The sequence below is a fragment of the Carcharodon carcharias genome, chromosome 6 (genome assembly GCF_017639515.1).
Source record: "Carcharodon carcharias isolate sCarCar2 chromosome 6, sCarCar2.pri, whole genome shotgun sequence".
In the NCBI taxonomy this organism is placed as follows: domain Eukaryota; kingdom Metazoa; phylum Chordata; class Chondrichthyes; order Lamniformes; family Lamnidae; genus Carcharodon; species Carcharodon carcharias.
In genome coordinates, this window is record NC_054472.1 from 154,831,430 (window position 1) to 154,844,052 (window position 12,623).

Consider the following 12,623-nt stretch of genomic DNA (forward strand, 5'->3'; position numbering starts at 1 on the left):
GTTCAATGAAGAGTGCAGGAGGGCATGCCAGGAGCAGCAACAGGCATACCTAAAAATGAGGTGTCAACCTGGTGCAGCTACAAAACAGGACTACTTGTGTGCCAAACAGCATTAGCAGCAAGTGATCGACAGAGCTAAACGATTCCACAACCAACAGATCAGATTTAAGCTTTACAGTCCTGCCACATCCAGTTGTGAATGATGGTGGAAAATTAAACAACTCACTGGATGATGAGGCTCCACAAATATCCCCATCCTCAATGATAGAGGAGTCCAGCACATCAGTGTAAATGATAAGGCTGAAGCATTTGCAATAATCTTCAGCCAGAAATGCCAAGTGTATGATCCAGCTCGACCTCCTCCGGAGGTCCCCAGCATCACAGATGCCAGTCTTCAGCCAATTTGATTCACTCCAAGTGATATCAAGAAATGGCCGAAGGCACTGGATATTGCAAAGGCTATGGGGCCTGACAATATTCCAGCAATAGTACTGAAGACTTGTGCTCGAGAACATACTGCACCCCTAGCCAAACTGTTCCAGTACAGCTACAACACTGGCATCTACCCAGCTATGTGGAAAATTGTTAGATATGTCTGTACACAAAAAGCGGGACAAATCCAATCTGGCCAATTACTGGCCCATCAATCTACTCTCGGTCATCAGTAAAGTAATGGAAGGGGTCATCAACAGAGCTATCAAATGGCGCTTGCTTAGCACTAACCTGCTCACTGACGCCCAGTTTAGGTTTTGCCAAGGTCACTCAGCTCCTGACCACATTACAGCCTTGGTTCAAATATGGACAAAAGAGCTGAACTCCCAAGGTGAGGTGCGAATGACTGCCCTTGACATCAAGGCTGCATTTGACCATATGTGGTATCAAGGAGCCCTAGCAAACTGGTGTCAATGAGAATCAGGGGGAAAACTCTCTGCTGGTTAGAGTCATACTGAGCACAAAAGAAGATGGCTGTGGTTGTTGGAGGTCAATCATCTCAGCTTCAAGACATCACTGCAGGAGTTCCTCAGGGTAGTGTCCTTGGCCCAACCATTTTCAGCTGCCTCATCAATGACCTTCCTTCCATCATAAGGTCAGAAGTGGGGATGTTTGCTGATGATTGCACAACGTTCAGCACCATTCACCAATTCCTCAGATACTTAAGTAATCCATGTCCAAATGCAACAAGACGTGGACAATATCCATGCTTGGGCTGACAAGTGGCAAATACCTATTGCACCACTCAAAAGTGTCAGGCAATGACCATCTCCAACAATAGACAATCCAACCATCCAACCTTGATGTTCAATGGCATTACTATCACTGAATCTCCCACTATCAACATCCTGGGGGTTACCATTGACCAGAAACTGATATGGACTAGCCATATAAATACTGTGACTACAAGAGCAGGTCAGAGGCTAGGAATTGTGTGACCGGTAACTCTCCTCCTGACTCCCCAAAGCCTGTCCACCATCTACAAGGCATAGGTCAGGAGTATGATGGAACACTCCCCACTTGCCTGGATGAGTGCAGCTCCCACCACACTGAAGAAGCTGGACACTGTCCAGGACAAAGCAGCCCATTTGATTGGCACAGATCCATAAACTTTTACTCCCTCCACCGCCAACACACAGTAGTAGCAGTGTGGACCATCTACAAGATGCGGTGCAGGAATTCACCAAGGCTCCTTCCACAGCACTGTCCAAACCCACGATCACTACCATCTAGAAGGACAAGGGCAGCAGGTAGATGGGAGCACCACCACCACTTACCATCCTGACTTGGAGATATATCGCCGTTCCTTCACTGTTGCTGGGTCAAAATCCTGGAACTCCCTTCCTAACAGCACTGTGGGTGTACCATACCACATGGACTGCAGTGGTTCAAGATGGCAGCTCACCACCAGCTTCTCAAGAGCAACTAGGGGTGGGCAATAAATACTGACCCAGCCAGCGAAGCCCACATCTCATGAATGAATAAATTTTAAAAAGCATATACAGGCTGGAAGCAAGTAGAGTTGAGGCCACAATCAGATCAGCCATGATCTTATTTAATGGCAGTGCAGGCTCACGGGACTGAATGGCCTACCCCTGTTCCGAATTTGTATGTCTGCATGTTGCCCACTTACCAGCCTCACCCATCTACCCATCTTAACCCACTACCCACTTACCCACCTTCCTCACCCACCCTATCTACTCTATCCACTTACTCACCTATCCACCCCACCCTCCTCGTCACCTCTCCCCACCTACCCACTCATGCACTTTCCCGCCTCACCCATTCAGCTCATCCACCTACCCGCCCTACTGCCCTACCCATTCACACAGTTCACTAACATTGAAAGACTGGGCGTTTAAACTGACCAGCTGGTACCGTAAAAAGGGGTTGTGTCCTATCTTCCCCCCGCTTCGCTCCCGGAAGGAATCTGTGCTGTGCATTTCTGGGAAAGCTGGGCTTGGAAGGTCCCGGAAGAAATATGGAGCAGCGTCAAGTCTGGGGCATTTACTTGTGCAGCGGCAATCCCACGATCATTGCCGCTGCTTGGGAGATCTGGGCAATGGTCTTTTCTCCAACCTTCTATTGCTGAAGGAGACTGTGTGATCCAGTGGTTTACCTACTTCTGCTTTTCTTTGCCATTGAATCCTTGCTGAGGGTATCCCTTGCTTGAACCTAGATATCATAAGGATATCTGGCCAGCGGGTGAACTGCCCTTAATCACGCCCTTATCTGGGGCTGAATTTTTATGAAGGTCCAGTTCCCTGACCTCTGATTAAATCTGCAGCCACTGGTGTCCACATACGTACATTTTCCAGGGTGAAACAATTTACCACCTCATTACATAGAGAAAAATGCAGTCCACAGCGCCAAAGTGATCAAGGGAGAAATCACCGTATGGTTCTCCCCTCCATCACACATGGATACTCAAGCTAAGTGTAGCACTGAATCAAATTGAGGAACAAGCCTGGCCTTTTCCTGTCTCAATTTCACTTGTTTGCATTTTCAAAACTGTGCTGCTGGGGGCGCGTGAATCCCTCCGGTCGATGAGTACAGAGCTCTAATTCTTTTCAAATGTCCAAATATATTTTGAAAAGATTGATAAATTGTATGAACATTTTTTTGCTATTGTTGTTTATATTATTCAGAAGTTTGAAGAACCTTCTGCAAAATCCGAGAGTAAAACAGCTTTCTATCAAGCTCTTCAGAATGCGCTGGGAGGAGAAACATCAAACTCACTCATCAAGGATGCAGTGACTTGGTTTTACTCACTACAGCATTCGCTGGCTGACTACTCTGCCTTCTCTAGGGCTTTGGAGAATGCCACACGGTAAGTGCATTGTGTAGAACATAGATAATCTTTCACACCCTTGTTGGTTTCATGGGGCTTTTAAGGGGAAGGGATAAGCAGACACTGTCACATAGGACATTTCATACTTAAACTGATAGGGCTAGATTTTTGCCAAGCGCTGGGATCTGATTTCAGGAATCCCGATCCCATTCCCAGGGCTTCTGATTTTCAAGCGTGCCTTTTAAGGGTGCAGGCTGATTCATGTTGCGAGTCCACACCCTGCACTCTCGACTTGGCCAGCTCCATTGGAGTGATAGGCATGTTGTGTTCTTCAGGATTTTCATGGATTCAGGCTAGCTTTCCAAAGAGTCGTGGTTCATAGCTTCTCAGAGGTGTCATGAACATAGTCTGTAGAGAGAGCTTTTGAAAGATAAATTCAAAAGATCCCCTTCATGCCCCCAATATCCCCCAAACATCCACTTTAGCCCCTCATGCCCAGCCATGTGAAGCTATGCATCCCAAACATCCCCTGTGGCTCCTCATGACTCCCCTGCCAAGTTATGCACCCCAAACATCCCCTATGGCATCGCATTCCCACCATGCCAAGCTCTGCTCCCCAAAACAACCCTATGGCCCCTCATGCCCATTCACCCACCATTCAGTTTATAGAATCATTGAACCATATAGTGACAAAAAGTGTACCTTTTTTAAATTCATAATTGATAACTTCCTACTTTCTTTAAAAAAACTAATTTTTACTACAGCCCAATAAAAATGTCAATCCTCCAGACCCTTTAAAGTATTAATGGCAGAAACTCCAAGTACTTGAATCTCTTTATCTCCTGTTAGTAAATATTGTGAAATTGACAGAAGAGATCTGAGAACCAGAGCTGTCAATCAAGCAATGTTTTTTCTGGGGCTCAGATGTTTTACCACTGTCATGGATGCCTGGCCTCTCAGCCAAGAATACATAATGAGGCTGGCTGACAGTCCAGAAATCCATTAGCCTATTGAAACATCTGAGCTCCAGGAAAAACATTATTTGATTGACAGTTCTAGTTCTGATCTATGCTGTCAACTTCACAATATTTTTTATACATGTTGATGAGGTCATATTCTGCCTATTATTTGATTTTTCATACAGAGCTACTGCTAACTGTACTTGGCCACTTATGCCCCTTGAAATACCTAGGGATGATTTTGTAGTCACCTGTGGGGGCAAGTTAAAGTGCAGGTGTGCCCAGAAACTCACCCACTCTGAAGGGGTCACAAGTTCCTCAGTGAACCAGGGGGGGCAGCAACCTAAACGACTGCAATGCATTGATTGTTGAACTCAATGTAAAACTCATTAGTAGCTCGAGGAGCAACAGTTGACAAGTACGGGAAACACGAAGGGTCTGGGACACTTTTGACCATAGTTGTCAGGAACACAGTGGGGAGCCATTAGTGCTTATGACCACAGTGTGAAAAAGTTGCATAAAAGGTGAGTGTGAAACACAGTTGTTTAGGCAATGGCATAGAGCTGCCTTTGCTGGAGCTGAGAGGCCTGATTTTGTGAGGAGAGCTCATGAGAGGAACATGAGACTACTAGCAACCGTGATCACCTCTTGGTCTGGCTCGGTGAAGCTCTCTTCCAGATATAAAAACAAAAAAACTGCAGATGCTGGAAATCCAAAACAAAAACAGAATTACCTGGAAAAACTCAGCAGGTCTGGCAGCATCGGCGGAGAAGAAAAGAGTTGACGTTTCGAGTCCTCATGACCCCTCGACAGAACTGAGTGAATCCAAGAAAGGGGTGAAATATAAGCTGGTTTAAGGTGTGTGTGGGGGGTGGGGGGGGGGGGAGGGGTTGGGTGGGGGGACAGAAGTGGAGGGTGTTGGTGTGGTTGTAGGGACAAACAAGCAGTGATAGAAACAGATCATCAAAAGATGTCACAGACAACAGAACAAAAGAACACATAGGTGTTAAAGCTGGTGATATTATCTAAACGAATGTGCTAATTCAGAATGGATGGTAGGGCACTCAAGGTACAGCTCTAGTGGAGGTGGGGGAGCATAAAAGATTTAAAAATATTTTAAAATAATGGAAATAGGTGGGAAAAGAAAAATCTATATAATTTATTGGAAAAAACAAAAGGAAGGGGGAAGAAACAGAAAGGGGGTGGGGATGGAGGAGGGAGCTCAAGACCTAAAGCTGTTGAATTCAATATTCAGTCCGGAAGGCTGTAAAGTGCCTAGTCGGAAGATGAGGTGTTGTTCCTCCAGTTTGCGTTGGGCTTCACTGGAACAATGCAGCAAGCCAAGGACAGACATGTGGGCAAGAGAGCAGGGTGGAGTGTTAAAATGGCAAGCGACAGGGAGGTTTGGGTCATTCTTGCGGACAGACCGCAGGTGTTCTGCAAAGCGTTCGCCCTGTTTACGTTTGGTCTCTCCAATGTAGAGGAGATCACATTGGGAGCAACGAATGCAATAGACTAAGTTGGGGGAAATGCAAGTGAAATGCTGCTTCACTTGAAAGGAATGTTTGGGCCCTTGGACGATGAGGAGAGAGGAAGTGAAGGGGCAGGTGTTACATCTTTTGCGTGGACATGAGGTGGTGCCATAGGAGGGGGTTGAGGTGTAGGGGGTGATGGAGGAGTGGACCAGGGTGTCCTGGAGGGAACGATCCCTACGGAATGCCAATAGGGGGGGTGAAGGGAAGATGTGTTTGGTGGTGTCATCATGCTGGAGTTGGCGGAAATGGCGGAGGATGATCCTTTGAATGCAGAGGCTGGTGGGATGATAAGTGAGGACAAGGGGGACCCTATCATGTTTCTGGGAGGGAGGAGAAGGCGTGAGGGCGGATGCGCAGGAGATGGGCTGGACACGGTTGAGGGCTCTGTCAACGACCGTGGGTGGAAAACTTCAGTTAAGGAAGAAGGAGGACATGTCAGAGGAACTGTTTTTGAAGGTAGCATCATCGGAACAGATGCGACGGAGGCGAAGGAACTGAGAGAATGGGATGGAGTCCTTACAGGAAGTGGGGTGTGAGGAGCTGTAGTCGAGGTAGCTGTGGGAGTCGGTAGGTTTGTAATGGATATTGCTTGACAGTCTATCACCAGAGGTTGAGACAGAGAGGTCAAGGAAGGGAAGGGAAGTGTCAGAGATGGACCACGTGAAAATGATGGAGGGGTGGAGATTGGAAGCAAAATTAATAAATTTTTCCAAGTCCGGACGAGAGCATGAAGCAGCACCGAAGTAATCATCAATGTACTGGAGAATGAGTTGTGGAAGGGGGCCGGAGTAGGACTGGAACAAGGAATGTTCCACATACCCCATAAAGAGACAGGCATAGCTGGGGCCCATGCGGGTACCCATAGCCACACCTTTTATTTGGAAGAAGTGAGAGGAGTTGAAGGAGAAATTGTTCAGTGTGAGAACAAGTTCAGCCAGACGGAGGAGAGTAGTGGTGGATGGGGATTGTTTGGGCCTCTGTTCGAGGAAGAAGCTAAGGGCCCTCAGACCATCCTGGTGGGGGATGGAGGTGTAGAGGGATTGGACGTCCATGGTGAAGAGGAAGCAGTTGGGGCCAGGGAACTAGAAATTGTTGATGTGACGTAAGGTGTCAGAGGAATCACGGATGTAAGAGGGAAGGGACTGGACAAGGGGAGAGAGAAGGGAGTCAAGATAACGAGAAATGAGTTCTGTGGGGCAGGAGCAAGCTGACAAGATTGGTCTACCGGGACAGTTCTGTTTGTGGATTTTGGGTAGGAGGTAGAAGCGGGCCGTCTGAGGTTGGGTGACTATCAGGTTGGAAGCTGTGGGAGGGAGATCCCCAGAGGAGATGAGGTCAGTGACAGTCCTGGAAACAATGGCTTGATGTTCAGTGGTGGGGTCATGGTCCAGGGAGAGGTAGGAGGAAGTGTCTGCGAGTTGACGCTCAGCCTCCACTGGTGGGAAGAGTATAGTTCTCCTATTTACTACAGCCTAGATGAGCCTCAAGGGAGATATCAGTAAAATGCGGGCCACCTAGGGAAGGTCGCTAAAACCACCGCTGATCCCCTGCTTTCCCAGCTCATCCATTTGTCTAGGCAACAACAAACCCAGTCATGGCTTCCATTTGCTTTTTAAATTATCCTCCTATGCCTAGCTCCCACCTTCTGCTCATGCCTGACGGCCCTAATTGGGTGCCAGGCTTGCCTCCGGGCCAAGTAGTGGCTGCCACTTTGAAAATTGCATCATGTCACCAAGTTGGCCCTGTGTGGATAGGAGCCCAGAAATGTGTCAGATGTTGAGTTCTAGACCCTGAAATGAAATTCGTGACCTACAGTCAGAATAGATGGGGTTTCATGGTGCCTGCGAGGGAATAGTACCATTTTCATGATTTCACACTGATGTGGTGGAATGTTTAATTCACATTCTCTGAATGATTAGTTTAGGGCTCTGGATTACTAGTGCCGCAACTAATAATAATGGAGTTGCTAAGAGGAATTTGAAACATGAAATGATACTCTCTATGAAGCTGCTGCAAAAAGTTTTCTACCAAGTAGGAAACCTATATATTGGCAGGGTTGTTTTTCAAGGCAATGAGAGAGGGGGCATTATAAAGAAAATTCCTCTCCCTCCAGACTTCATTTTCCCGATGTGGCATCAGTGGTAAGGAGTCTAGCTTATTCAGGCAGGGTTCAGTCCATGACAATTGTGTTAATTGGTGTTTTTTAAACTAACCTCTTAATGGCATGTCTTTAAATAATGTAAAATCAATGTGGTTACTATAAATGCTGGAAGAATGTCAATAGCAATATGGTACAATCACCAGAAAACATGTTCTGACATAGCTCTCCCCATGGCCAGATAATCTAGATATGTCTATACTTTAAATTTACCCTCAGATGGAAGAACGATTTACATTAAGCAATGATTAGAAGAGATTTCAGTTATTGGGCTGTATTCCACTTTTAAGAAAATGGAAAATTATCAATGAATTACTTTTTCTAAAGCCTTTTTCATATATGCTACTATCACTATAGGGTTCATCAGTTCTAAACAGTGTATAGAATGGGCATGGAAGTGCTATTGTTTGCCATGAGGGGCATGAAAGGCCATAGGAGTTGTTTGAGGGCCGTAGTTTGGCATGGGTGCGTGAGGGGTCATAGGTGGTGCGTGGAGTGTGAGGTGGCATGGTTTTGGGGGTAAGGGCTAGAGGGCCTTACCTATTTCTTTATAACTGGGACCAAGTCCCACTTCACAGGGTTTTTAAACAGCCCGCCTCCGTACCTGGCAGCCCCCGTGGCTGCCTCCAAACTTATTCCCAGGTCAGCTGGCTCAACTGCAGCCCACGCCTGCCTCCCCACAGTGAAAATCCTATCCTTGCGAGCACTTTCTACTGAGGTGGGTGGCTGAGCCAAGAATTTTCCCAATTGCCGCTATCCGCCTCAAGGATGACGATCATACCATAGATGCGTTTATCTTGGATTATTTATCTGAGCTTCAACACAACAATGGTTGCTAGTTTTGACCGCCCATAGGCCTAAAGTCAGACTTCTAGCCAATATCATCTTGCTGGAGCAGGATTTTTAGACAAACACATCTTCAGGCATTAGAGCACGAAGATCCTGAGCTAAATTAAATAATCTCACATGAAACTCAAGCAGCCAGAGGAAACCTGCAAGGTAAACTTGTTGGATTTCAAAATGCCGTCCACACCAGTTTTTTTTTTAATGTCACACTTTTCTGGTCCCAGCCATGGTTTAGTTGGTAGCTCTCTTGCCTTTGAGGCACTCCCGAGATTTGAACAAATAAGATAGGTTAACCTATAATGCAGTACTGTGGGAGGGCTGCACTGTGAGAGATGCTGTCTTTTATTAAACCAAAACTCCACCTACCCTCTGGGATTCCAGAAAATATTTGATTGGCTATAAATTGCTTTGGGATATCCTGAGGTTTTGAAAGGTGCTATATAAATGCAAGCTGTTCTTGTTATCAACTAATTGTAACTTATTGGGAGCATCTGTTTAAACTTTATGTGGTTCCTGAGGATCAATGGTATGGACAGGCCCAAGTGACTCATAAAGACTGGAAGCTTGGATACCCTTGCTGTGAAGCCAAGAACAGTAAAACTGATCCACATGAATAATCATTTCTTGCTCTATTATTCCAGGAGCTGAGTCTTGTCTGAAAATGTCACCTCCCTTAAAATGTTCATCCTCACTCTCTTTATGACTTTAGCTTTCCTGGACAATACACATTGGAATGTTTCCCAAACATTTTATAATGAGCCACAACCACATTGGAAAGCACAAGACCATCATGTTGGCCAGGGATCCTAGCCTGGAAACTGTGTGGAGTCAGTCTCAAGGCTCAGATGCTCTCAGCTGCTATTAAACACAGAGATCCCACATTCTTATAAGTGACAACTTTATTTACACTTATTTACAACATCTGATGAAACCTTCAGAACTGATAGTACTTAATGCTAATATTGCATCTATGAGTTTTACTTACTTCTGGCTGTGCTAGAGTCAGATCACTGTTTATGGAATCATAGAATTGTATAGTACAGAAGGAGGCCATTCAGCCCATCATGCCTTTGCTGGGTCTCTGAAAGATCTACTGACTGCTGCCACACCTCTTCTTTCTCCACTTAAGTTGGCTTTTTCTTCATTTCAAGTATGTTTCCAATTATTTTTTGGAAATAACTATTGGACCTGTTTCCGCCACCTTTTCAGCCAAAGCATTTCAGATTATAACGCCTCACTGAGTGAAAGATCCTCAGCATCCCTGTGGATTTTTTTGTCAATTACCGTAACTATGTATCCTTTGCTTTTTGACACTCCTGCCAATGGAAATAGTTTCTCCCTAACTAATCTATCAAAATCTTTTATTATTTTGAACACACCGCTAAGTCTCGCTGGAACCTTCTCTGCTGTAAAAAGAACAATCTCTGGATATCTAGAATGGCCAGATAAGCAAAAGTTCTCATACTTGGTGCAATTCAAGTAAATCTCTGCTCCCTCTTTAAGGCCCAGATATCCCTCCTAAAGTGTACCACCCAAAATTGGCCACAATACACTAGTTGAGCTCAAACCAGTGATTTATAAAGATTCAGCATATCTTCCTTGCTTTTGTACTCTATACTGTTATTTTTAAAGTTAAAGGTCCTGTTTGCTTTGCCACCAACTTTATCAACTGTCTAGGGTTTTTTTGAGGCTATATTCTGCCTAATATTTGATTTTTGATACAGAGCTACTGCTAACTGTACCTGGCCACTTATGCCCCTAGAGATACCTAGGGATGATTTCAGTCACCTGTCACCTGAAGTGCATGTGGGCCCAGAAACTCATCCGCTCTGAAGGAGTCACAAGTTCCTCAGTGACATGTTTAGATTTTAAAAGGGAGAACATGAGGGGGAGCCAGCAACCTAAACGACTACAATGAACTGATTGTTGAGCTCAATGTAAAACTCATTAGTAGTATGGGGAGCAACAGTTAGCAATTGACAAACACAGGAAATATGACCATAGTTTTGACCATAGTTGTCAGGAACACAGCAGGGAGCCATTAGTGCTTATGACCACAATGTGAAAAAGTTGCATAAAAGGTGACTGTGAACCAGTTGTTTAGGCAGTGGCACAGAGTTGCCATCATTGGAGCTGAGAGGCCTGATTTTGTGAGAAGAACTCTTGAAAGGAAAATAGGGCTATTGGCATCCTTGGTCACCTCTTAATCTGGCTTGGTGAAGCTCTTCTTCCAGATGGTGGGAAGAGTATAGTTCTCCTATTCACTGCAGCCTAGATGAGCCTCAAGGGAGGTATCTGAAAAATGTGAAGCCGCCCAGGGATGGTGGCTCAAACCACCGCTGACCCCCTGCTTTCCCAGCTCATCCATTTGTCTAGGCAACAGCAAACCCAGTCATGGCTGCCAATTGCCTTTTTGCTCCTGTGCCTAGCTCCCACTTTCCGCTCATGCCTGACGGCCCTAATTGGGCACCAAGCTTGCCTCTGGTGCAAGCAGTGGCTGCCACTTTGAAAATTGCGTCACATCCCTATGTTGGCCCTGTGTGGATAGCAGCCCAGAAATGTGTCAGATGTTGAGTCCTAGACCCTGAAATGAAATTTGCCACCTAAAGCCAGTGGAATAGATGGGGTTCCATGATGCCTGGGAGGGAGTAGTACCATTTTCAAGATCTCAAACTGATGTGGTGGAATGTTGAATTCACATTCTCTGAATGATTAGTTTAGGGCTCTGGATTATTAGTACCGCAACTAATAATAATGGAGCAGCTAAGAGGAACTTGAAACATGAAATGATACTCTCTATGAAGCTGCTGCAAAGAAGTTTTCTACCAGGTAGGAAACCTATATTTTGGCAGGGTTGTTTTTCAAGGCAATGAGGGAGGGCATTGTAAAGAAAATTCCTCTCCCTCCAGACTTAATTTTCCCTATGTGGCATCAGTTGTAAGGAGCCTAGCTTATTCAGGCAGGGTTCAGTCCATGACAGTTGTGTTAATTGGTGTTTTTTAAACTAACCTCTTAGTGTCATGTCTTTAAATAATGTAAAAACACTGTGGTTACTATAAATACTGGAAGAATGTCAGCAGCAATATGGAACAATCACCAGAAAACATGTTCTGACATAGCTCTCCCCATGTCCAGATAATCCAAATATGCCTATGCTTTAAATTTACCCTCAGATAGAAAAAAGATTTACATTAAGCAGCACTCTTTCACATCTTAGAAATAATCAAAGAATTACAAAGAATTACTTACATTGCTTGATATTACGTAAGCAAATTCATCAGCCCTTTTGTGTATAGCAAGACCCCAAACACGAGATATTAAATAAAGGACCACATAGTGAGAATGATAACCAATCAAGCAGGGCACAGGCCCTCATCCAATCGGCAAAGGCACTTAGGCCAGTGCTAAATTGTGAAGGATCTTTTTTTAAGTGGCGTCAAGGATAGGCCTCATTCCGATATTGAAGTGAGGCTTTTGCATTTATTTCCAACCCGGATTGGTAAATTTGTTTGCACTGGCTGGAGCTTTAGATGAGGGCTTTGACTGGTATTTCCAGAAATGAGAAGCCTAACCATTTGTCCTTAAAGAGACCACTGGAGCACACTTAAGAAAACACCCAAAACTTAGTTCATTTGTGGATTTGGAAAGAGCAGAAGGGCTGCTCCTGGCTCCACAAAGTGACAGTAGGTTGCCATCACTCTTCATTAACTACCACCCCACCCCACCCCCCACTAACTCCATTTCTGATTGCACTTCCATCCTGGCTGGACGTATCTGCAGACCTCGACATGGGTCGAAACTGGTTACATCCCTATTGGCAAGTTGCATGGAGAAGCCCAATTG

General features: G+C 45.3%; 1 protein-coding gene across 1 annotated transcript in view; it reads left to right on the forward strand.

Annotated features, from left to right (window-relative positions):
- tg (thyroglobulin) overlaps nucleotides 1-12,623 on the forward strand; it is a 463,025-nt gene that overhangs the window by 364,964 nt on the left and 85,438 nt on the right. The window contains exon 45 of the mRNA XM_041189302.1: nucleotides 3,140-3,321. Within this exon, the coding sequence (XP_041045236.1) occupies nucleotides 3,140-3,321 (182 nt within the window). The remainder of the gene's footprint in view (nucleotides 1-3,139; nucleotides 3,322-12,623) is intronic.